This window comes from Pogonomyrmex barbatus, unplaced genomic scaffold (assembly GCF_055798465.1).
Source record: "Pogonomyrmex barbatus isolate J1 unplaced genomic scaffold, ASM5579846v1 scaffold15, whole genome shotgun sequence".
Lineage (NCBI taxonomy): Eukaryota > Metazoa > Arthropoda > Insecta > Hymenoptera > Formicidae > Pogonomyrmex > Pogonomyrmex barbatus.
This window is the reverse complement of record NW_028297111.1, coordinates 2,163,958-2,189,938: the sequence shown is the minus strand read 5'-3', so window position 1 is coordinate 2,189,938 and position 25,981 is coordinate 2,163,958. Positions and strand designations below refer to the sequence as shown.

Genomic DNA, 25,981 nt, shown 5'->3' with positions numbered 1-25,981 from the left:
TTTTCACTCTCTTCCCCTCGTCGGTGCGTTAGTGGCAGGTAGAGGAGGCGCGCGAAGATATCGCGCGAGCGAGCGAGGGCGCGCACAACGGCGAGGTAAAGGAGGACGAGAGTGGACGAGGAAGCGGGAAACACGTCGGCGTCGAGACGCCCGGCGACCGACTACCTGCTGACCGTGCCGGTCCGAATTGAACGCGCGCGCGGGCGCGAAAGACAGTGCGATTTGACACACGTTGCTGTTGCTGTTATTGCTGTTGCCGTTGGTGGAGGTGGTGGTAGTGTTGACGTTACTGGCACTGGTGATCGGCGACCGCTTGTGTGTGAGGAAAATGGGATGCGCGACGAGCCGTCGGCGAGCTGTTTAGCGTAGCGGTGTGTCGCCTGGAGCTTTAACGGCGGTGGCGACGGCAGTGGCAACGACGGCGGCGACGGTGGTGGTGACGGCGGCGGCGGCGGCGGCGGCGGCGGTGGCGGTGGCGGTGGCGGTGGCGGTGGCGGTGGCGGTGACGACAGCGGCAGCGGCAGCGGCAGCGGTGGCGGTCGCGACGGGGCCCAACGGCGAGAAGCGGTCGGAAAAATGGCGTCCGATAACGAAGCCTCTTGCGCGAGTGACCCAAATTTCGCGGTGATCTGCTCGTTCCTCGGCTGCTTCGGCAAGTCCTGCGGTATCATCTATCCGGACATCGCGCGGCTCCAGGAGATGCTTGAGGATACGCAGGAAGGTGGGTCTCTGCTCCAATCTCTGTCTATCTGTCTCTCTCTCTCTCTCTCTCTCTCTCTTTTTCTCTCTTTCTCTACGCTTGGTGTACGTGCTCTCGCGCGCGACGGCGGCAGGGGGAGGGAGGGAGGGAGGGACAAAGAGAGAGCGAGAGAGAGAAAGAGAGAGCGGCACAATCGTGTTGTATGTATATGCGCGCAAAACGGTAAGGAGGAAAGAGATAGATCATTCGAGGAGGTGTGCGGAAGGAAGCGAGAGGGAAACAGCGATACAACGCGACCCGCCCCCGCGAGAGGCCAGCCGTCTAAGCGCGTACTATTAGTTTCCTTCGTACGTCTCCGCTTCGACTGCAAGCCTCGTTCGTTCGTTCGCTCGCTGATTCGTTCCGGCGGTGGAGGCAAATCGCTCCTCTCGCTTCTTTCGACGAGGAGGAGCAGGAACGACGGTCGCGGGACGGGCGGCCGCCACCGCCACCGCCACCGTCGCCGTCGCCACCGCCGCTGCCGCCGCCACCACCACCGCCACCGCCACCACCACCGCCACCGCTGCCGTTTCTTTTTGTTTTGGTGTGTGCGAGCGGCTTGGCGCGAGATATATCGGTATAGGTAACTATACAGGCCATCCCCTCCGCGCGCGTCCCTCCCTCGCGTTCCGCGCGGTTTCGCGCCGACCTGAACGGCCTAATAACACGTTCCCTTCGCGAGGCGTTGCTATTGACAGATACAGCCGCGAAATACGGGGAGGGGCGGATTGGAGGGGGCAGGGAAGGGGATTCACGTTGTTATTGTTCCGCCGCGTGCTGCCACCTTCCTTGTTGTCAGCTTGTCGGTTACACGTGATTACGATTAGTTTACAACTGACGCGCTACGCCGAGCCGCTTCCCGATCTCTGGGAAACTTCATTGATCGGTCCATTCTAAACATTCGTGAATTCGTTGACGATTGCGGTCTCCTTAACTTGGAATGTATAAACAAAGCGGCATTCTGTTTTTTGTGTTACGAAATTCCCATTCAAAATTAGCTTGAGCTGTTTTTTCCGTAGCATTTTAAAGTATGTTTGAATAATTTTTATGTAAATTTACGTGAAAGTTATTCGAGCTTGTATATTGTTGTCTTATAAATAAATAAATTCTTCGGGACAGATTTCAATATAAATCTCTCACTCATATTTATGTCTAGTTAAAGTTTTGTTAATTTAAAATTTATTGTAGAATTTTATGCTATTCCTTTTCTCGCTTTCTCTTAAATTTATTTATGTTTTTTTCTAGTGTCACAAGAATTAATAGACCTGCACATCAAGTTGTTGCGGAAAACGCGTAAAACTGTATCACCAGAAAAGTGGGAACGGGCACTAGTCAAGTTTTGCCACACGTACTCTAATCAAGATGGATGGGAACTTGAACGCTTTGGTTACAAGAAAGCTCGTATCGCTGTTAAACTGCGTTTACTTAAAGTATGGCTTATTTAATTTTTCTTTGCTCCTAGGCTATAATAATTAATCCATCTTATGCCAAACACTTTTTCTATTCTAGGTATTATTGGAAACACAATTTGACTTAAATCAAAAGTTTAAGAATGAAGTAAACAAATTAGCAGCTGATGAGTTGCGTGTGGAACCATTGGGAAGGGACAAGAGTGGATTAGCATACTGGTGTCAGCTGGATGAAGAGTGCAACATAAGAGTTTATAGGGAAGATTTAGATGAAGAAAATTGGGAATTAGTAGCTCAGTAAGTTTTGTTCTTATAAATTATTCTAGATAATAATATAGTAAATTATTATTTTTGTTGTCATTTGTCACCATTCTTCACATCTATCAATAGTATGTACTATGTTATTTGCAATAGGGATCGAGAAGGTGTTGTCAATCTTATAAATACCTTATCAAATGGAGAAATCGGAGCTATACCAATTAATGAGGATAGCAATAGCTTAGAAATATCTGAGAAACCTATAATTGATACTGGACAAGTAACAACGTCTCCAAGTTTGGAAGACGAAGTTGTACAAGAAAACGGGGTACACATAGACGAAATGAATAATAAACAGCTACCAAATGGTAGAAGCGATGAATTTGAGGATGAACAAGAGCAAGATCAGGATCAAAATCGAGATAAGCATGATATCAGTAATGAAGCAGAAAAAGAAGAAATTGAAGAGGAGGAGGAGGAAGAAGAAGAAGAAGAAGATGATGATATTGATGCCGAAGACGATGATGCGACAAACGATGAAAGTTCCAAACAGATTACGGAGGAGGACGATTCTCAAGAAATGATGCGAACTCCGACGATAGAAACAAGGTGTACAAATGATTTATCTTTATCAGCGACTAATTTAAAGACGCTAAATACGAAGGCAGACGCAATATCGGAAAATGCGAGCCATAAAGAGATTACTGACGAGACATCCGCTTCCTTGATATCAGAAAGCAAATCCTCTATAACGCATGCACAGACTGATATCATGAAAGCCGAAATTGAAGAATCAGCACCATTAAAATCTATAGAAACGCCTGTTATTACCTCATCTCCGCTAAAACTGGTGAATATTACGGAATTGAAGCAACCCCCAGAAGAAAAATTCATAAATCCAACGATACCTGTTATCGCGCCGTTAAACGCAGCGAAGAAACACAGCGCTCTTGATGAGATGACAGATTCCGTCATGAAATCACTCGAGAAACTGCCTTGCAAAAACAATTTACCTTTCTCGTCTACGGATTCCATTTCTGTGGGACACAGCAAGCTATCCCTCAAGCCGATCGAGCAACTGGCTGCGAATCTTGTGAGGATACAGTCGGAGAAATTAGAGAAACCAAGTGGGCCGAAATCATTGGAAAAGATAGCGGAATCTCTAGCAAGGTCCAGTGGTATGCTGGGAAATATGGTAAATGGAGAGGATGATAGGTTACCGCAAGACTTTTGCGCGAGAAATCAATCTGAAAAGTCAGCAATCCACAGGGGTCACAGAGGGATAGACTTGTCGACGTCACCACGTGGTTGGGAAAATGCAAACGAGCAAAATAGACCGGTGGATTTCTCTGGAATCGATCTTTCTAGTCGAAAGTTGGGAAAAACGATGGATCTACCCTCGCCGGTCTATAGGACGCAGGATTTCCAGCATCGAGAAATGGATCTGAGCACGAAGAAAGTGAGCAAACCGGATGTGCCAAATCTGCCGTATGATGCGCGGAGCGTGATGATGCGCAATCACGTGATGGTGGCCGATTTGAGCAAGCGACAAATGCCGTTTACCGCGTACGAGATGTCGTCGACGCCGTATCATAATACAGCTAGATTACCCGCCAAGGATGAACACAGATTGCCGAGCTACGCGATACTTTCTGATCCTAGCAAGCTCACGACGCTAAGGATGAATGCCGCACCATTGAAACGCTCTTTAGAGGATGACGATATTCAGCAAGATATGCTGAAGAGGTTAAGGGCGGATGTAATTCCAATCAGAGGTTCTATGGACAAGAGACCAATGATGAGCGCCAACTGGAGGGATGAGGTGAGCGAGGCTATCGAGGAACCTATGATGATGGTTCAAGGCGAAGGATCTGGCAGCGATTGCGATGCGGTAAATCCCATCGTCGGAGAGGCTATAGAGGAACCGACGGTTTTTTTCTACGGCGAGGGTTCCGGGGCGGAATGCGAGACAGGTAACCCCGGTGACGATGCGCCCACTGACAATAAAGAAAGCAACGAATCAAAAAATGAACCTGACTCAGCTACTGCGACATTATCGCAGAATAAGGTTTTAACCGAGGACGAGGTATCCACGGGCTCGATAGTGTCGAACAAAACCCCTGTAAAATTAAATAGAAACTATTCACAGTCTAATGTAAGCGTAAATGATAATTATCAAATAGTAGATTCTATGCAAGAAAAGCCAAAGTTCAAGCACACGTTAGGCGTTCAGATAATACCTAAAAGTACAACCGGTTCCGTCAAAAGGTTGTCCAGGTGGGACGTGGGAAAACCAGAAGAGAAAGGAGAGTGTGACAGTAGTATCATATCAAATGAAGGAGACATATCACTCAAGGAAAGTATAAACGAACGAGACAAGGAAGAACAGAAATTGTCGAGCTCGGATGTTGAATTGCCCAAAACTGGATACGAGAATTCTACCGATGTGGATCAAAGCGTCAGGGTAGACGACTTTGTAAAAGCGAAAAGTGAAACCGTCGAAGACAGTGTTAAATTGCAAGTGTCCGATGTAAGTTCAGAAAATACAAGTACGATGAAACAGGAAAGAGACTCTAAGCTTCAAGAGCCCGTGCAGTGCGATTCGTCGATATCATCTTGTCAAGCGGACACTTCGCAAGAACCTGAATCATGCGCGGATCCTGAATCTACTGTAAATTCGGCCAATGTACAAAATGTTTCCGATTCGCATGAACCAGATACAGAACCCGAAATAGCGAATAACGAATGCAAATCAACGGTCGAATCTCCACCGAGATTTTTTTTTGGTCCCAATTGCATCTCGTATACCTCGAAAACTGATGAATTGGAATCCCAAAGGGAGCAAAGTCTGAACATTTCTGTTAACGACAGAACGGACACTGTGCAATATGAATGTGTGTCTTCATCGAAATCAGCGGATGATATAATTCATCCGTACAAGACAGAAGATTTCGATCTGACACAAACAAATAATAATTCATTGAAATCGGATTTGTTTATTTCGGAATCTGACAGCGTTTCTTGCGGGAATAACAGTAAAGACGTAGAAAAAATTGAAGTGTCACCAAGTGACTCGTGTGACCAAACGAAGGAACAAATTTCAATGTCCAACAGTTCGATAGATCCAAATAGTGAGTGCAACACTGCTAATTCGTCTCTAACACAAGTTCAAACGGAGACAAGTAAAGAATCGAACATGCAAGAAACTATTTGTCTTGACAAGGAAGTGGAAGAGGACTGCTCAAAGTTGCATGCAAGCTCGTCGGAGGTGATAACCGAAAATGAAAGTATTAATGACATAAGTATGACCGAAGAAGATTCAATTAAAATTAGTTCGCTAATTAAAACTAGCGAATCTAACGTGCAATCAGCGGAATGTGGAATTGTTGAGCCTCCGCAACGCGCTCAGTCTACGGATTCTGAAAATGTTGTAAGTACAGAAAGTCAAGGAGATCCTTTCAAATCGGACGATATTACATCGCGACTGTCGGATGACAAAGAGGATAGTAATAAAGAATCGAAAACCGATGATTCTAAAAACGAGAATGACTGTCAGTTGGATAATATAAACGTCTCCAAGGAAGAGCAAGATAAAGTCGAGTTTGAAACAACGGCGCATTCGTCTTTGTCACCTCTTACGCAAAATTCACAAGCCGAGCTGGCTGACCTCAGGGAATTCGAGGACATTAACAATTCCAATGAGCCGTTAGATTCTACGAATGCGGCAGAGTCTGTGAATTATCAGGAAGCAAGCAGGCTTGAGAAGACTGATCTGGATTCCGCCGGCGAGAGCTGCGACAAGCAAAGCGACAAGAATGATAATTTCTCTGAAATCGACGGTCAGGAGGATCATTCGACCGATACGGACAATACGGAGAAAATGAAGGGCCTGGCCGGTTCCGATGCCGATTCGTTATGCGTTAACTACGACAAAAACAGCGAAAGAACTGACGTTTTATCGGACGTAGGAACGCAAGACGATGGATCGGGTGACTCCGAAGAGATCAAAGAGAAAGAACTGAACGACGCGCAAGTCAACGACGCTGTGTTCGGTATAAATTCCGAAACCCATCTTCCTGAAAGTTCTGTGGTAACTAGTTCGGGGTCTGTCCAAGAAAGTGATAAGCACGATGTAGTTCCTATCATAAGCAGCTCGGACGACGTCTCTGCACAGGATTCTTCGTCTCAAGAGAGTGAGTCTGTGCAAATAGATGGTGAAAAGGTTGAAAATTCGACATTGTCCGATACCAATAAACTTTCTACATTCAGCATTTCGCCAGTAACGGTGCCTGAAACGAACATTTTAAAATTGTCAAAGTCCGACGTCGTCGAAACTGCGAGAGAAACGAGCTTGTCTAGCTTAATACAGTCTACGAGCGAGTATACAACCGACAATGCTTCTGAAAATCCCAGTTCTTGTATCGATCAGGACTCTAATGGGGAGATGGTTATAGATGATCGCGTGTCTGAATCAAATGAATTGTTCAAAGAAACTGAGGAAGTTGCAACGAATTGCGACGAGCAATCGAGAGATACAGCACCAGAAGTTTCAACAGAATTCGAGAAAGAGACGACTCCAGTCGTTACCGTAGAACAAGAATCTTGTCAATCCGTGACGGAAATTGAAGTCTCAGAGAAGGAAAAATCTGAAATTAATGCAGAAGACAAAGTTGACAACGTTGATGTTAAAGAATTTACTACTGCAAAAGATGACGGTGAGGCTTGTAATATCGATAAACGGGATATAGAAATTGCGGAGGATACTCGCGAAGTTAACAAAAGTGAGGAAATTGCCAGAAACGTGGAAAAGTTAGAGATAAATACAACAGCTGCAATTGCTGAACAATCAGAGACAGATGCCGTCAATGTAATTTCTCAGGATTCACGAGCGAAGATAACGAACGATACGAGACAGTCATTAGTCGCGAATTACGATAGCGATTCCAATGATAATGTAGGTAGCGATAATGTTCTTGAATCTGATTCGGAGCAAATGAACAATTCTAAGGAAGACCGCATTGCCATTTCAATAGAACAAGAAACGGGTGAAAAACTGCACGAAAAGTCATTTGTTGAGGAAGATGTTAAGGAAGATGATGTCAATACAAGTGTAATCGCTGATATTTCTCAAGAACTAGCGACTGTTGGACAACAATTGGAGGAACCTCCGGAAATGAAAATTGACGAAGTATTAAATCAAGATGCAAGTTTAGTTGTACAGCAAGACGTAAAAATTAACGAACAGGAATGTACCGACGAAACGCAAGTTGAAGCTACTTGCAATAATATTGAATATCGTTCGAATGATCAATCAATAATGCCTTCGGGTAGAGATGACTTTCAAAAAGAAACGGATATTCATTCACATATTGCTGTTACTGACGATTCTAAAATATCAGAAATATCAGATACGTCAAAGTCACTTTCGGTAACTCCCGTCACGACTGAAGATACAATCGAATCTCTTCAAAGCAAGAGTCTCGAGATAACTCCAGTCAACCATAGTGAGAAAAGTAAGGAGCATCTCAATAATTTAATTGATAACATGAAGGCAGGAATGCAGGAAACTCGAGACATCGAGACGACGGAGAAAGCAGATGTGACATCTGAAAACGTTTGCAATTTTAATGAAAGCGACGCAAATAAAATTGCTAAGATTTCGTTTACTCAAGAAAATGCGGAATTCAACACTATCGACAATCAAATGACTAATGTATTCCATATAGCAGAGCAACATACGAGAAACATGGACGAAAAATTGAACGTTAGTTTGGATACTGAGAATATTGCGAGATCAAAAAATGTAAACGAACTCATTACCGAGGAGCTGCCTATTCCGTGTAAAAGATTCAAAGAAGATCCCGCTGACTGTGAAAGTAAGGACAATAAATGGGATGTTAAGCTGCAAGAAGAATGTTTGACTAAGCCATTCACGGAAGGAATAAATTTACCATCGATTCAATCAGAATCGGACGTTATGCCGGTAAAAGTAGATAATGATTTAGATGCAAACAGATCACATATGTGGAAAATTGAAGATGCAAGTTTAGAAGAGAGTATGACCCCGGATAACTTATATTATCATTCGAATTCGATATCTACGAAGATAGAAAATGTTAATAACTTGGATAGTTGCAATAATCAAAATGAGCCTTTTAGTATAAACTTAAATGTAAATAAGATTACAGAAAACTACGATAGAAATGCGCCTTTGGATGCGAATAGCGAGTCGACTACGTTTCCCGCTCAGGGGATTATTTCAGAAATTGGTGCTATTAAATCCGATCCCAAAAAGGAAGCTAGCAAGAGGCTGATCGATGCCTCGGATATAGAAGATGTTCCTCCGGTAAAGTCTAAGCCTCCGTACTTAGAAACCGATGATGACAAAACGATGGAAACTTTAACGAGTGCAGACGCGGAGGCACCCAAGATTTTAGATATATCGAACCAAGTTGAAAAATTGCAACCGCCAATCGAAGACGAAGCGAGGGCACCGACGATTTCCACAACAACGCAATTATTTCAAAACGATTTTGGTATGATAAACGATTCTGCGCCGATTGTCGCGCCGATAGAAGAAGGTACCGAGAAGGTTGATTTAGTAGAAGTTGCCGAGAGGAAAGAATGTTTGGAAGTGCAGAATATCGAGATGAAGAGCGTCCCTACAGCTTCCGACGATTCGACAGGCGCGGACAATGAATGTGTCTTCAACGTATCACCGGAAGAGGCTGATCCCTTAGCGTGCACCGACGACGATGCTTTGAGGAATATCACCGAGGATACATCTGACGCTTCCAAGATAAGTATTCGCGTAAAGCCGGCAACGGATTTGGTTTACGAGGGATGGAAATTGGACAGCACTACGGAAATGCCGAAAGTCTCGCGAAAGCGGCGAAATAGCGCTCACGAGTCGAATTCCGAGGACGGGGCGACGAAGCAAGAGGACGAAGAGATGATGGGTGGCAAAAGGATGAAGTTACGGGCGAAACGTATGCCCGACAAGGAATTACGAAAGTCCATCGAGGAAAGTCGCGGTGTGGCGGTGAGCTCCGAGGACGAGGCTGTGAAATGTGGCTCCGATAATGCAGCGGAGCCTGTAAATAAAGACGGCAGTGACGATCCGAATATGATACAAGCAATGGCGATTGATAAAAAGATCAGAGGTCGTCCCAGAGGTAGACGGAGACGCGGTTTTCGAGGTGGTGGACGTCCTAATCGGCCGAAACTCACGGAATTTCATCAAGGCGATCAAGCGTCGGAAATTTCTCCCGGTGCTCATCCGGACGGGTCACCTAACGATACTTTAAATACAACGCAGAAAAAACGGAAAAAGCGTAAGTACACACGCTGTAATAATTGTTCGCAGGGTACACGACAGTAGTAGTCAGTGAAAGTCGATTGACCGAGCAATTTTATTTTTGCAGGAAAAATGGTCTTGGGCTTGGAAATAGGTAGAGATATTTCGCTAGAGACAGAAGCACCCGTGACAGAACACGATGAGACGCCCGTGAGGCAATCGAGAAGAATTGCGCAGTTGAAAATAAAAGAACAAGCAGACAGGCGCAGAATCGAGGAGGAAACCATGAACCGTGAGTTGGGAGAGAAAAAGGAATCGGAGAAGAAAAAGAGAAAGAAACAGAAGGTAAGAAATTAAAGTAGTGCTTTATGTTAAATATGTGAGAGATTATAGATTATCTAGTTTGTATAAGTAATCGTTTGTGTTTACTTAGCCGGAAAGTGAAGAGGAGGTTGTTATAAAGGAAATCGAAAAGGATAAAAAATCCAAGAAGAAACGTCGGAAGAGAAAGAAAAAGAAGATGCTCGCCAAATTTAACGAAGCAAATCCATGGCAGAGTTCCTCTGGGTCTAGCAGCGACGAAGAGAATGAGAATGAGGATGAGGAAGAGGAAGACGAAGATATGGAGAGTGAGGGATCCTTGTTGTTTAAGAGTGATCACGAATTTTCTCCGGAAAGCGATCTTGAGAAGGATCAAGAGTCTGAACCATTAAGACGTGCAAGAACTGCACAAAAGGGTAAGTTTTTTTACCCTAAAAAGAAATTCAATGAACTTATTTGAAATATACATAATTTTATTATTTTTATTTCTTATTAGCTCAAAGTGATGTTGAAGAAGCCGAGGATGAATATGCTTGTCAGAAATGTGGGAAAGCTGATCATCCCGAATGGATTCTTTTGTGCGACTCTTGCGATAAAGGTTGGCACTGCTCTTGTCTCAGACCAGCTCTTATGCTTATACCTGAAGGCGACTGGTTTTGTCCACCGTGTCAACATGTAAGTTTACCCTTCCTTACGATTACTTTATATATTTTTCATACGATAAACTATATATTTTTGCATAATTCCATAATATATGTGTTGAAATATATTTATATAGTTGTTGTGTTATTTTTTTTTTTTTAAGAATTTATTGGTAACCAAACTACGGGAGACCCTGAAAACATGGGATCAATTAACAAAAAGACACGAGAATGAAGTATTGCGGAAGAAACGATTGGCTTTTGTTGGCATAAGTTTGGATAATGTACTTCATAAAGGTGAAGCGCAACGTGGGACAAAAGGATCGAAAGCGTCCAGTCAAGAATCAGATAATGGTATCTTTCATATAGCGATTTTATATAGCGATTCGTTTTTTGATATAATAACAAATTTGCATTAATTAGTGATAATCGTACATCATTATAATATACCTGATATTAATCTGTTTTTACACAGAATCTTCAGATTCTTCTTCGTCAGCCTCTAGTTCTGAAACTTCGAGTAGCGAGGAAAGCGAACCAGTTTATCAATTACGTGAACGTCGATGCGCCAGCACTTACAAGTTTAATGAATACGATGACATGATTAATGCCGCGATTCAGGATGAAGTTGAAGCTGTTCAAGGTGCTGGCAATCAAGGAAGAGGAAAGGATATTGCAACGATAGTGAATGCAGAGAAAGAAGAGGCACAGGTAAAAAATAATTAGATATTTAAATATAAAAATATGTATACTTAATGCCTATAATACTATAATCTGTTTGTTTTACAGGCTGAAGCATTAAAGATGACTCAGCTAGAAGAAGACAAAGACGATATGGAATCAAAACCGGAAAAAGAAAGTGATGAAGAATATAAGATCGAGAATGAAGATATGATTGATGAAGTAGAAGAGGAACAAAATACTGTTGCTAGAAAATTGTTAGCACGTAAGAAACATCGGAAGTTGAACAGTCTTGATATAAGCAGCGAAGACGATCCAGATAGTGATGAAGATTTCAAAGGTACAAGCTCTGAAGAAGAGGAGGACTTTGATGATCACATTACATCGTCCGATGATAGCAGTTTTGCCGATGTAAAACGACGTGGCAGAAAGGGCGACTCGCGTCCTGTTAGAAGATCTACCCGGGCGCGTATGACGAGAGCTTATGATGACGATTTTAGTAAGTTTTAGCAATAAAACTACTTGTTTTATTTTTTAATGTGTAATGTCTTTTATACACACACACACACACACGCACGCACACACACACACACACACACACACACACACACACACACACACACACACACACACACACATATAGATATATATGAGTGAAAAAATATAATTGTAATCTATTTAGAGAATAACTAACTATAATAATTAATTATATATATATATATATATAAAAGTTAATTATTCTCTAAATAGATTACAATTATATATTTTTTCACTCAAAACTTGTAACTTTTTACGAAATTTTTTAAAAAATCGAAGCATATATAAAGAATGAGAGTTCAAACTGAACTCAAAAATTATGAAATTAGCTACTGCAAATTGATCACTTTTACATAGAGCTATGCATCATTTCAATATTTTCTATATAATAAATATCTATATAAATTTCACTAAATTTATCATTATTAAATTTTGATTTGAAATTAAATTGTCAAACAGATTATTATTGATTTGATTTTGAAATACATTTAATCTGTTGAAAGAATATTTAAAGAACTTAAAATCAATTACATATAATTTTTGTATTAAATTATGTATCTTAATCGTAATAATAAAATATTTATAATTTTCAAAATATAAGTAATAGTTATGTAAATATTTTTAATTTTTTAAACATTGTAAATATTTATAATTTCTTAATTTCTATATATCTAAATCTAAATTTTTATACATATGTAAATATTTATAATTTTCAAAACATATGTAATAATTATGTAAATATTTTTTTAGTTAATGATGACAGCGAAGAGAGTGATCGACCAAAAAGAAAGAAATCACGATCTATATGGGGAGATTCAGATAGCGAAGACAGTGATAATTCCTGGAGGCAGAGAAAGAAAAAGTGCGCGATTCGTGTTATTAAAAATAATATATAAAAAATTGTATTAAAAAATATTTAAAATGTTTAAAATTATTACAGAAGCAGGACGATACCAACATCCAGAGTCAGAACAATACCCAAAACCAAGGGTAAGAAGAAAAAAAAGAGAAAACGTATAATAGAATCTGATAATCAGAGTGAGAATGACGAAGAAGATGAACCAAAAATGGAAGAACAATGCGAATCTAATTTGCAAGATTTTAATACCACTATAAATGAAATGTTGAATGTTAATAAACAGGAGAATTTTGAAACTAATGTTACTCCGGACGAAAATAATGTTGAAATGAAAGATGAAAGATTACAAGAAGTAGCAACACCTTCAGAAATTCCGATTCCACAGATTCAACATCCAACAGAAATGGTACCAATTCAAAAAATTAAAAAGGTAAGAAAATTTTAATCAATTACTGTAACAAGAAATTTAATATTGAATATTTTTTCAGGACATTGTACCTAAACCGAAAAAGGCTCCAGCTATTAGACGAAAGGTCTGTATTTTTATTTAATTTTTTTATTTCTTTAATTGAGAATTGACTTTTCAATAATAATAATGTCTCTAAATTTTATTTCTTACAGATTATTTATGGCGGACTGCCAGATGAAAACAGACAAGAAGAAGAAGAAATATTAGGTAGACGAACTCGAGGACGAAAGATCAATTATCGAGAAGAAATGGCATCGGATAGCGAAGAAGTAAGTGTCTTTGTTTTTAATAAAATTATCGATATCCAAATCTTGATTATTTTGCAGGAGTTGAAAAAAGCATTAATGATGAGAAAAGCTGGCGAAAGTGAAGATGAATTTGTAGTGAATGAAGCTGACGATATGAATGATGATGGAGAGAAGGATTCTGATTCCGGTAACACATTTTATATCATACAAGAATACAAAATTTATTATACACCGTTTCCATCATATGTTGTTTTTTTTTTCTGTAAAATAAGTCAAAGGTAAATTAAACGATATATAATCAATAAGTTGAGTAAAGATTTTCTTTGAAAAAATATAAGAGAAGGATTTATTTTATATTTTCAACTTTAAAAAGTTTTTTAAAATTATTACTAAATTTTTAAAAATATTTATCAAATATTTTTTATATAATTTATATAATTTATGAATATATATGAATGATAATTATATATTTATAACTATTAATTGAATATTTTAGGAGATGTTTATATCCCTAAGAAGGATGCTTTGAAGTTTAAGAACAAGTCTCCGAAGACGAAGAAACCACGTAATAGTAAGAGTCCTGCCGCGAAACGTAAATCGTTATCCGATGACTTGCCGAAGCAAAGGAAGAAACCTGGACCGAAACCGGGAAGTAAAAACAGAGGACGCAAGAAGCTAAAAGATGATATGGACGGAGATATGATTCATGCAGTCATGGACAATCCTATTGGTGATATAACATCTAAAATGGATGAGAATCTTGCAGATAATGTTGGATTGACTGCTACAACAATGTCAGTAGCAAGTTCGTTTACCGGGGATGTTCCTGAAGGATCGCTAACGGGTCTTGGTGCTGGAGAACTAGCTGATCTGGATGACGAACAACTCGAGCAGATGATGATGGACGAAGAATACGGGCGGCGACAGCTAGAACTTGCAGCAATTGAGATAGAAAAGAAGAAGAAAAAGGAAGAACGAGAAGCCAAGAAGTTAGAGAAGGCGCGGTTAAAGGCTTTGGAGATATTGGCGGCGGAAAGGCAGAGGGATCCTAACGCGCCTGAGGGAACGGATGGTGAGGTGCCCAAAAAGAAGAAGCGCGGACGTCGTAGCAAGGCCGAGATACTTGCCGAGCAAATGCGCAGGGATGGCGCACCAAATCTGGGCATTACACCGGGAGCAGGCATTGGCACGGATGGTATGTCGCACAATGTGAATCCCGGCACCTTATCTACAGGTCTAACACCGGAAATGGATAGGAGCGTCGAAGGAGGACACATGCCTCTTATGACGGGGCCAGATGGACATCTTTTTAATCCGGATGGTACGCCGATGAAGCCGAAGCGACGAGGTCGCGGCAAGGGTAAAAAGACTCTCGCGTTGGAAGCAGCTAGAGCTGCGGAAGCTGCAGCTAAGGCGGCGGCCGAAGCCGGCTTGATCGGTATGGGCACTGACTCAAACTCGGAGATGAAACAAAGCGATATACCAAATGTTCTTCCTACGCCAGGTAGCAGTACATCTGGCTCGGCACCTTCCACGCCGCCAGCGAGTGCCGTACCGACGCCGGGTCCTCCATCGACGCAACCATCGAACTCACAATCGGTTTATCCATCGCTACCACCCGGTCAACAGTCTTCCGTCATCACAAGAATGCTTCAATCCCAACCAGTATCTAGTAGTCCGCAATCTTTTACCGCGGCGGCAGCTGCGATGGGTCACAAGTATTTCGGTGGACCCAACGCCGGCGGACAAATGATGGGTGGTCCGCGGACGGGATACGAGATGCAGCCACGCGCCAGGATCCCGTCTCCTTATAGGCAAGCAGGTCAATCGTCTATGCCGCCGCATTTCGCTGCAGTCAGATCGGGCACACCACCGATGCGTATGCGAGTACCCGGACCGCAAATGTATCATACGCCTCACCATCCAATGGACCCGTCCCCATCGGGTGGCGGACCGATCTCCATTAGCAATAGGGATCGCAGTTCGCCTCTGACGCCCGGCGGACCGGCGATGATTCCACCATCAGCTGGTAGTCCACTGGCCAAAGGCGGCCCAACGCCGCCACCGCCACCTCCGCCATACGTGCGAGGCGGTCCACCGATGGCTAGGTTTGCCGAAAATCCTATGGGACCCAGGCATCAGATGCCACCGTTTACCAATGCCTCGCCTGTTAACCATAATATGCAGCAACCTTCACCACCCCCCAATCGACCACCCGGTAATTTCTCACCGTATCATCCACCTCCACCTCCTAATTACCACTACGGTGCCTATCCGCCGCCTCCGCCAATGTCTACAGCGGATGATGCGGCTGCCTACCAGAGTTCGCCGTATACTTCGGAGCATTTCTCTTCACCAGCAGACAACCAGCCGCCGATTCAGGGACCGCCTCAAGGACCGCCGCCGCAGCAATCACATCCGAATGACGAAGATCACGGAACCGGCGAATTTGGTGGTCTGGTATCTTACTTCAGTAGCCAGAGAGAGGATGATCTCGATTCGTAGCATGAGTGAGAGCTTGGCCAACCCTGAATCATTAAATAGAGAGAGCGTACCCAGGTAAGACCGCAACTTTTGCTGCAGAGGGAAAAGCGGTAACGCAGATAAAGCATAGTAAAACACGAACGATGCTTTGAATAATCTAACTTTTTCAGAATATTAGTGCGTGTGTGTCCGAAATAAAGCTGTAGAGTCTTCCTCTTCGACCTCTAAAGCAAACAGTTGTTTTGTAGTCTTTGCACTTCTTACGCCGCCAGAGGCAAATCTAAGGTTGGCCAAGTGTAGAGAGAGAGAGAGAGAGAGAGAGAGAGAGAGAGAGAGAGAGAGTGTGGAATGATAAATCATAGTGACAGAGCGGAACCTATTTTCTAAGAATTGTAAGTTTTCTGTAATTAGTTTTCAGTTTAATTGGATTTATATATAATGACGTACGATCGCGAAAACTTCAACAATATAAAGATATTGCGATCGTCTGAGAGATGACGAGGCGAAAGATCTGACCAGAACCATTTTTCACCATTATTTGTTACTATGATCCGCTAATAGAAATCCAAGCAAAATTATTTTTTAAAAGATGAGAATGGGATACCTGTTCTCTACAAAATAGTCGCATGTCTTATGAAGGAAAGAAATGAGAAGTCGATCTTCAATAATGATGATGAAAAAAAAGAATAAAAATTATCGAGTGGTTTTGAATGACGCATCGTTATTAACGTGTACATATTGTAAATACCCCGTAAGTCCTTTAGATTATATATTACATGTATTATATATATACACACAACACATGCAGTCATGCAGAATACTATAAAAAAATGAATTAGTGCGGAAAGGGCACAAATGTAATATTTAAATTTAATTCAAAAGAATGGCATCTGAATATAATAAATTAACAAATGGTGTGAAAACTATTACTATAATTATTTATAAAGAAAAAGATTAAGAATTTATGATAGGCAGTATATTGTATTTTACAAATTTTACTTGATAATTCTATGAGAAACCATTAAATATATAGTTATATTGGAGAACAGGAGGCTGCTTTAAATGTATTCTATGAAAAATAAACATAAGAATGGATTTTAATAAAACAGCGATAGCGTGATTGGCATTGCATGGAAGTTACAGAATGATTGAAATTTTATTATGTTATTTAATACACATATAATTATTTCTATTTCTAATCCTGTACGAATTTATATAGACTTGTGCAAATTTTTTATTGAGTCTGCGTGTGGTCTTTCAACAAACAAAAGAGTAAGATTTAGGAAAGACGATATATATATATATATATATATATATATATATATATATAAAATATTTGAGCGACATGTCTTCAAATCATACACATTGTAAACTAATTTCAAACCAAAATTATTTAAAAAATTATATATATATAATTATAATTTTGATTTGATATTAGTTTAGTAGCTAGCTGTTTGTGTGTAATTTGAATATTCAAATAATATCTCGTTCGGATATTACTTAAAATTTCTTCCTGCATTTCTAATTTATCAGTATCTTTGCCTGTTTAGGTCGACAATTATCGACGTTTCAGATACACTTAAGTTTGACTTTCGTCCAATGTAAAAATCATATTCATCGGATTAGGATATTGTGGAACATGATAAAACAATCGGCCGATTTAAATGTGCTCTGAGGAGTAATCTCGAAGAAGACGACTCAAAAATCCTTTCTGGATTGAATTGGCTAACTGTAGCTGACTTTGACGTTAGTCAATTCTGAGTTTTTTTTTTTTTTTCATAACAAAAATCATGCAACTAGTTGAACTAGAAACTCATTTGATGCTGTCAAATGCTCCTTCTGCGACTTTTGTATCGTACGAGCAAATATATTAGTGCCATGTGTGCTACATGTATATTACATTTGACACTTATAATATAATAATGTGATGTATACATATGAATATCTGGCAATTAATTCCAGAAATGCAGGAAGAAAATCGAAATAGATCGGGATATCTATTGGACATACGCAATTGCAACGGTGACTGGATGTCGAGATATTGGCTTCGCGTTGGGCGAAGTTTAAATTTCAGTTTTTTTTTTTGGATCACCTTTTTGGATCATGGGTGATCGTGACAGCCTCCTGCTCTTTGAAATTGAGGCCACTAGTGGCCACGCGTGATGAAAGAGGGAGAAATCATGTATCTGTTTAGTTATCACCACGTACATACATACCTAATATAAATAGAAGCTATTATATGAATAAACAAGAAAAGGATATTACATTATTACATTAGGATTAGCTTGCTTGGGAGAGTTTCCTTTACTACGTTGAACATTTTGCGACAAAGTCGAATGATTATACACGTATACACATATGAACCCACTTAACATTCACACACATGTACACAGTCCTACATGCCGTATAATGTAATAGAGGGGTTTACTACCTACCACTAATTTTATTATTTTTACACCTATTACGATGTATATCGATATTGCGCGCAATTCGATGTACAATCACTTTCTATCGTCTTCTTCTTTAGGCACAGCATGTCTTTGGGGCCGCCGGTTTTTAAACTGCGCCTCGAGGAAAACCCAGCTCTATCTCGAAAGTAATTACTACTTTCCTCTCTTTAATGTGCAATGGGCAAGAATTATGGTTTTGCAATCTTATAATATTGACGATGATTCGTAAAAGGGAGATAGATGTATTTAATTTACATCTATGTATCTGTAGAATTATATTTAGCGAAATTTCTTATATGTGACATCAATTATTATATATATAATAGTAATCATTTAAGGACATTTGAATAAGCGCGATAACGATTTGCATTTTTTACTACAAACTTAAGAAGGTTAATTTGAGAGAAAGCAAAATTCATATTTGTTTAGTTTGTACTGTTAAAGAGATTATATCGTTAGTGCGTTAAATCATGTTTTGTATTCTCAATTTCTTTCAATAATTTAAGGTAAATTTTGCTTGTCATCATTTAGATCGTACATATTTTTTAAATTCATTTTTATGTGCGCGACATTGTATGCACTTAGCGAAATATTCACTTTGATTATTTATATATATATATATATATATATATATATATATATATATATATAAAATAAATGAATATTTCACATATTTGCGACAGGAAATAGTTGGTAGTTGCGTGAAAATCGAGTGATTTAAAATGTGACATGAGCAAAGATTTTTTTTCAAATTTGCATGGAATAATTTTGGTAGCATTTACTTCTCTTTACCTTTATTATTTTAGGTGTCTCTCCTCGAGGCGTAAATTAGAGAAGCGGCTCGTTAAGACAATAGTAAACATGGTGCAGTTTAGCTTTTTCTTTTGATAAGGGTCTAGACCAAACGCAATTATATTACATGTTGTAGCCTAAATAAAAGAATTTTGTAATAAAATTCAATATATTGAAATAACATTATCGAATCTTTTGATTTTCTTTCTCCTTTCTCTCTCTCTCTCTCTCTCTCTCTCTCTCTCTCTCTCTTCCTTCGCCGATCCTTTAAAGAATAACATACTCAAATTAATAAAAGGATTTTTAGGTACTTGTACTGTAATTGAAGAATCAATTTTTAATAAAATTTATTGCTTCTGATACAAATGCATAAAGCATAAAGTTTGAATGCTACGATGCTTCATTAAATGATATTTCTTTAGGTATTTTAATGTTACACACAGTGTTTCATTTTAATAAAAACAGGTGTAAAAATTCCTAACGTAAAAGAGAATCTCGGATAAAAATTTTTATATTTCTAGTTATTTTGTATATTAAACAGATAAAGTTACCAAAAGATCAGTACTTTACGAGATTATTTTATTCCGGCATATTTTTACATAAAAAATAAAATATCTCGTAGACTTTATTTTTTAATAGCTTAATATTTTTATATGAGGATGAGACAGATTAATTACAATTTGCAAAATATATAATTTATATAATTTCTTTTGAAAACAGAGCTGTGTGTTTTCTTTACAGTACGTTGATCGTACTAAATGTTGATACTTGATCAAGATTTTATAGAGATTATGAACAAATCTTGTAAATTAAGTACTCTTGTTACTTTGAAAAGGATATCTGAGCAATCTGATATTATTTTTATCAAAAAAGAACAGGCTTCAATAGAGAGCCTTATATAGGACTCTAGGCTTCAAGGCCGATATTATCAGTAGTGAAAATCTATAATACGTGTGACAGGAACTATAGATTTAATACTAGTGATGTACAAAGGTACTGATCAGTACGCAGTTTCAGTGTACATTTCTCATACCAGTGCAGAAAGTTCATCTAAAATCAAACATTTAAAGATTTATTTCTTTTAGCTAAACTTCTTGCACAGTTAATTTTTCTTTTTTTTTTCTGTGTTGGAGGAAAAAAGAGAAAAGATGAAATATTGAAGAAGTTCAATTAAAAGAACAGGCTTGGCTATTTCTTGGATCTGTTTTTTTTTTTTTTTTTTTTATAGTTGAACCAGTGTATATTTAAAATGAAATAAATATGTATTTGAAGTTTAGCAAAAGAGCAAGAAAAAAGTTTTAGTGTGGTTCAGTGTAGCAAAAAAAAAACAAGTCCAGTCTCCTGTAATATAACTGAGAGGGCGTTGATGAGAGCATGCAGCGAGCTTTCAAGTAAAGCTTGTAAAACTACTCCAAAAACACCGGTTTGTGATATTATCTCGATATAATTCAGTCAGCATATCAATGTGTCATATGCCAAATTCATGATTGCAAAAGTACTGATTGACGTTTATTGAAATGGAGCCTGTTGATCATTTTGATACTGTTGACGAAAGGTATGAATATTCTTTATAAAAATATAACTTTGCACATAATATTTATATTGTAAACATATTCTTACATATTCTTTTATTATTTATACTATATTTCTGCTTGTAAAAGAATAAATTTAATTTCTTACATCCTTATTTGTTTATATTGGTTTTAACTTTTTCTATATCCTTTATAAAAACAAGTTATCTATATTTTGTTATATTATTATATTTTTGTTCCTAACAACGGAATACTCTCATGTAAACTCTTATGTTATAGCGCAGATGATAATGTAATAACCGATGAGGCTGTTGGTGTGGTTTTGGAAGAAGCTGAGCTAGTAGACTGTGATGTTGACGGAGAAATTGAGGATGATAATGTACAGTATCATCTATATGCAGTAAACAGGAATGATAATGCAGTGGCATACAAAGTGATGCGTGTCACCAACAATCATAGTGAGGACAATGAGCTTTCGATAACCGGCAATGTCAGTAATACTGTCCAGGTTTTAACTTCTCCATTAAACGGACAGTTATATGTGCTCAGTAATGGTAACGATGTAGTAACATCAGAATCTACCACAACAGTTGTACCCAGCGTAGCTAAATTGCACATAGAAGGATCACAAAATATTGTGACAACTGTAAATAAGGTAAACCACTTGATGTTATTGGTATATCTTTTGTTATCGTTTCTTTTCTGTTTAGAGATAACATTTACATTTAGAGAGACGAAAAACGAAGAGTAACACACAATGAAGTTGAAAGGCGTAGAAGAGATAAAATTAGCAATTGGATTTCCAAATTGGGAAAGCTCTTAGCAGACTGTGATGAAAATATGAAGAAGGAGGGAGATACAAAAGCGAATTTTGAACTACAAGTATGATATTCGTAAATCAATATCTATTTTAATAGTTTCTCTTTTATAAAATTGTATAACATATCATTTGTTATAATAATATTACAAATTTATTTACAGAGCAAAGGGGGTATATTAGCACGAGCATGTGAATATATTACAGAATTGAGAGAAGCTCCAGAAAAACTAACTCAAAGTTTAGATGAAAGCGCGACATTGATAGAAGAAGTCAAGACTCTTCGACAGGTCGTAAATCAACTAAGAGAAGAAAATTCTCAATTAAAAGCCCAAATTTCAGAACAACAAAGCGATATCTCTACACTAGATACTTAAATCTTTGCAGGAAATAGCAGAATGTTACGTATTGTTGATATAAATGTGTATCTAGTTTATGAAAAGATAGGATGAGGAAACATGAACAAAACATAATAGTTATAAAATGTTTATTTACATATATGTAACTCAGCATATATATATATATATATATATATATATATATATATACATGTATGTATATGTATATGCTGTATTTGTATTTTAAAAACAATGACAATCATATTGTATATATAACGTTCTATTGTACATATCATAAACATAATTATTTATAACACGAACAATCGATCTCGCAATGATGAATTTTCAAGATGATTAAATTAAAGAGATATACAAATATACAAAATGATATCACCGTTTAATTAATAATTAACTATACAAGAAAACGTTAGATATATTGCTTAACAGTAGATTTCACTTAAGTGCTACAAAACATATTGAAGTTGTTTCTTCTAACAAGAGAGTACGTCTACAGTATTTACACTTACAAAATATGCCTATATATGTACAGAAAACAGCGATATCATGCGTTATCTGTGCCATTCCTCTTGAATCGTTAGCGCAGCGCAATCTTGCTACGGAAACAAAAAAATAAGCTCCGCTTACCTCATCAGAATGTACGCACATCATTAATGATATGATATCATTAATGATTCAATCTCAAGGAAAATATAAATGCGTTTTTAAACGCGTTACGTGTTACATAACAGCCTAAATTATCATAACAGCTTAGTTCAATATTTATTGCTTCAAAGCGCATTTCTTCAAGTTTTTTTGTGCAGATCTTGCTTCGTAACGATTTCTGAAAGAATAACACTTTCTGAAGAGAAGAAAAGGGTAGTATTTTCCGAGACGTAAATTAATTAGCGCATGTTGAGATTGCGTCAGATATGTAATTCACCTGCCAATACATAAGAGGCCGTGAATACAAGATTATTTTCGCGGATTTCGATCATTTCTCGGTCATGAGAGTGCAAGTACAGTTTCGTGAATCATTCATTTCGTGAAAAGTTGTGCTTATTTGTGCACTATACAGTATCATGTCTCGTGAATAATAGGTATGTCGTTGAAAAACGCTTGCAAAATGTATTTAGATGTTTCTCCGAAACGTTCGAGAAACATCTTTTTTAGACTTCCATGTTGCTCGGGATCTTCCCGCTACTTATCCTTAATAAATTACGCCAATTCCTTATACTTACGTTGGCCATGAAAGCAGTCCATATGTGTATATTAGCGATACTTATAAGAAAAATCACATTTGAACTAATGAGTCATCTCTCCTATAAAAATAACTCTGAAATGAGTTGGGTCCAGCAACAAATTGCGCCTCTCCTAAGTCTAAACATCAACAGGCTAATGATCTTTCTGTACAGTAGGAATCTTGATCCATTCTTTTATCATTATATTGTCCACGTCGTATATAGTAAATATTACGCGTTGTCAGGAAATAAGTAAAAATATATACCTTTCTGTATGTTATACAAAACATAAATATCGCCCATATTTTTCATACCTCTTCAGACATAAATATCAAAAAGACAGAATGGTCGCGTTTGTCCCTCGTATATATATATATATAGAGAATCGAGAATACACCGGTTTCTTTCTCTATTAAAACCGGATCAAACAATTCTAACGAACGAAGACGTACTTCTTTAAACTTATTGGCAGTGTTGGAAACTTTCAGGATCCGTGATTAAGTCGTTAAAACTGCAAGATCGAACATGTTGTCAAGGGACCGCATAGATAATATACACATATTATTAACACAGAGATTCTTCTTCTGGTTGACAGATATTATTTTCTCGTTGCCAAATCTTCATGCATCTTTCTATACAAGAGTAGAAAAACTTGAGAGAGATTCTCTCACCCTTCTCTCTCTTTCTCTCTCTCTCTCTTTCTCTCTCTCTCTCTCTCTCTCTCTCTCTCCTCCCCCTCCCTTCTCTCTTCCTTTCTTCATCTCTTTCTCTTTAAAAGCTTGCTTCATGTCATAATCGGATAAAAGAGGCGTGATATGTAAATATTTACATATCTAATCACTTTTTCATCTGTATGAGTAATACTGTTACACTGCATTATTTTGCATAAACATAAACTTTTTTTCTCTTTTGCCCTCGTTTTATTCTCTCTCCTCTTTTTTTTTTATCCTCCTGCCGTTCGTAACTCCGTACAAACTACCTTGAGTATTACGATTACGATGCGAAATAACGAACATTAGTTAGGCAGTAAGAGTTACCTTGTATAGCACGCTGAAGATTTCCTGTATGAAATACATCTACGTTTTCATTGAGAGAAAAGTGATGTGCGGAATCGGCCGATCAGAATTCCTTCGCGAAATCAATCTTCATAGAAATATTGTGATCGAACTTGCTAACACCTTCGCAGAACTATGTTTCATTGCGAACGATTAGTTCTGGGTCGTATGTAAAATATATGGGATTTACAAAGTTATTCCGAAATTTTCGTGACGAGATAATAATTTTAAGTAAAAAACGAAGTTGTCTCAATTGCAGAAGAAGTTTTGAATTCAATACAGAGATTTCCTAATCGATCCCGTTGCATTTCTCTCTCAAAATTCAACAATCTCAAGGTTTCCTCCCGAGGAAGCATCTCTCGGTCATCAGTCTTTCGATTATAATCATAAAAAATACAGCCGCGTGATATATCATGCCAGCTTTTCGACCCCCAAAAAAAGCGATTGCACGTATAATGATACATCTCATACGTATATAAACCATATATATGTGTGTGTGTGTGTGTGTGTGTGTGTGTGTGTGTGTGTGTGTGGGTGTGGGTGGGTGGGTGGGTGAGTGGGTGGATAGGTGTGTGTGTGTGTGGGGGGGGGTGAGTGGGTGGATGGGTGTGTGTGTGTGTGTGTGTGTGTGTGTGTGTGTGTGTGTGTGTGTGTGTGTGTGTGTGTGTGTGTACATATACATATATGTACGATGGTTTATCAATGTTTATCAAGAATTCGCAATGAAGAATGACTAGTACTTTCTCTTTAGTACCTCAGAAGCCCGCTATTGACTTTATACATTTACTATCTACTTTTCTAAGTGTCTCTACTTCTCTAATCTACCCTCGTGTCTGCTATTATTATAACGGTTGTTCCTAACGCCAAATATATCTACAAGATCGATTATATATTTCTCTCAATTTATAACAAATATTTTTCTTCTTCGAAACGTTCTTTCTTCAGATGATGCTTCTCAAAGCACCGATAACGTTACGTCGAAGATGATCGAACATTGCTTTAAAGTTTAACAGTTAGGAGAGTACTGATTCGAAGATTCACGAAATCCTGGTTAGGCGTAAGCGACTTTTGTCTGCAAATATCTAATCTGGACGATGACAGCGTCTGCCTAATAAGAGAGAAGCGTCTGTCTCTGTGAGAGAGGCAGTGAATAAAAAATCGTTGGAAGTTTCTTCCGGTTTTGCGGATCGCTCTCTGTCGGGTGATGAAATCGATAGCGATTACTTTCCCTGTCTTAGAAGAAGAGGTATACTTCGTAGGACAATTTCCACTTATGAATTATCTAAATACCTTCGTGCCGTACATATGACGAGACGCTGTTCATCCTCAGCGTTATGAAATCCTAGCGATCGTAGTGGTTCGTTCATCGATCCACACAGGGAGTAATTTTCACTTCGATTCGATCGGTCGTCAGATAAGCAATATTATCCTGATTGAAATATCCTTTAACAATGACGATATTCTCGAACACCTGCTCGAAAGGTGCTTTTAAGTTTCAGAGCAACCAACATTGAGGTATCTCGCGCCAGGATTTCGGCAGGATTGGGCAGCGCCGTTAGCCGCAGCTTTACAGGTCAATATACGGTACGAAGGTAGGCCTGTCTCAGGACGGTTGTAGCCGTGTGTTCTTCTTGTTGCTACCGAACGTGAACCAGGTCCCGACTTTCCGTCCCAACGAATTTGTGGTACCTTGACCGACCATCGTTGTGGGCATCTCGTAAGCTGACTCTCTCTTATAGGTTTTATCTGTAAAATCATTAAATTAATATAAAATCATTAAAATCGATATATCGAATAAGTTAAATAAATCAAATTA

General features: G+C 38.7%; 3 protein-coding genes across 13 annotated transcripts in view; 2 read left to right on the top strand and 1 right to left on the bottom strand.

Moving 5' to 3' along the window:
- The first annotated feature begins 490 nt into the window (after window positions 1-490).
- LOC105423378 (uncharacterized) lies at window positions 491-19,366 on the top strand. Of its 2 annotated transcripts, none has more exons than XM_089073604.1 (16): window positions 491-721; window positions 1,985-2,169; window positions 2,249-2,445; window positions 2,563-9,740; window positions 9,831-10,048; window positions 10,137-10,440; window positions 10,521-10,699; window positions 10,830-11,019; window positions 11,141-11,376; window positions 11,455-11,845; window positions 12,634-12,745; window positions 12,824-13,172; window positions 13,231-13,275; window positions 13,364-13,480; window positions 13,538-13,646; window positions 13,956-19,366. In XM_089073604.1, exons 1-16 carry the CDS (start codon window positions 577-579, stop codon window positions 15,962-15,964), a joined length of 11,964 nt encoding a protein of 3,987 aa, XP_088929730.1. In that variant the 5' UTR covers window positions 491-576; the 3' UTR covers window positions 15,965-19,366. The 2 variants fall into 2 exon arrangements, with proteins under 2 accessions (XP_088929730.1, XP_088929729.1); XM_089073603.1 differs by having other exon boundaries at window positions 2,539-9,740.
- A 706-nt stretch (window positions 19,367-20,072) lies between these two features.
- LOC105423377 (uncharacterized) lies at window positions 20,073-23,123 on the top strand. The gene is made up of 4 exons (XM_011633111.2): window positions 20,073-20,740; window positions 20,997-21,372; window positions 21,447-21,599; window positions 21,699-23,123. The coding sequence occupies exons 1-4, from the start codon at window positions 20,703-20,705 to the stop codon at window positions 21,909-21,911; spliced, it is 780 nt and encodes a 259-aa protein (XP_011631413.2). The 5' UTR covers window positions 20,073-20,702; the 3' UTR covers window positions 21,912-23,123.
- A 335-nt stretch (window positions 23,124-23,458) lies between these two features.
- Window positions 23,459-25,981, bottom strand: part of RhoGEF3 (Rho guanine nucleotide exchange factor 3) — a 161,770-nt gene continuing 159,247 nt past the window's right edge. For all 10 annotated transcript variants that reach the window (XM_089073608.1, XM_089073614.1, XM_089073606.1 and 7 more), the window contains one exon: window positions 23,459-25,911. In XM_089073608.1, coding sequence (XP_088929734.1) covers window positions 25,769-25,911 — 143 coding nt within the window. In that variant the 3' untranslated portion in view covers window positions 23,459-25,768. The remainder of the gene's footprint in view (window positions 25,912-25,981) is intronic.

What these genes read in the sequence shown, in the direction of transcription:
- LOC105423377 (XM_011633111.2), top strand. Translation starts at nt 20,703, where the DNA reads ATGGAGCCTGTTGATCATTTTGATACTGTTGACGAAAG. An exon ending in TTGTGACAACTGTAAATAAG is followed by an intron (nt 21,373 to 21,446) that starts GTAAACCACTTG and finishes ATTTACATTTAG; the next exon opens with AGAGACGAAAAACGAAGAGT. An exon ending in AAGCGAATTTTGAACTACAA is followed by an intron (nt 21,600 to 21,698) that starts GTATGATATTCG and finishes ATTTATTTACAG; the next exon opens with AGCAAAGGGGGTATATTAGC.
- LOC105423378 (XM_089073603.1), top strand. Translation starts at nt 577, where the DNA reads ATGGCGTCCGATAACGAAGCCTCTTGCGCGAGTGACCCAAATTTCGCG. An exon ending in AATTGGGAATTAGTAGCTCA is followed by an intron (nt 2,446 to 2,538) that starts GTAAGTTTTGTT and finishes ATCTATCAATAG; the next exon opens with TATGTACTATGTTATTTGCA. An exon ending in AAAAGAGAAAGAAACAGAAG is followed by an intron (nt 10,049 to 10,136) that starts GTAAGAAATTAA and finishes GTGTTTACTTAG; the next exon opens with CCGGAAAGTGAAGAGGAGGT.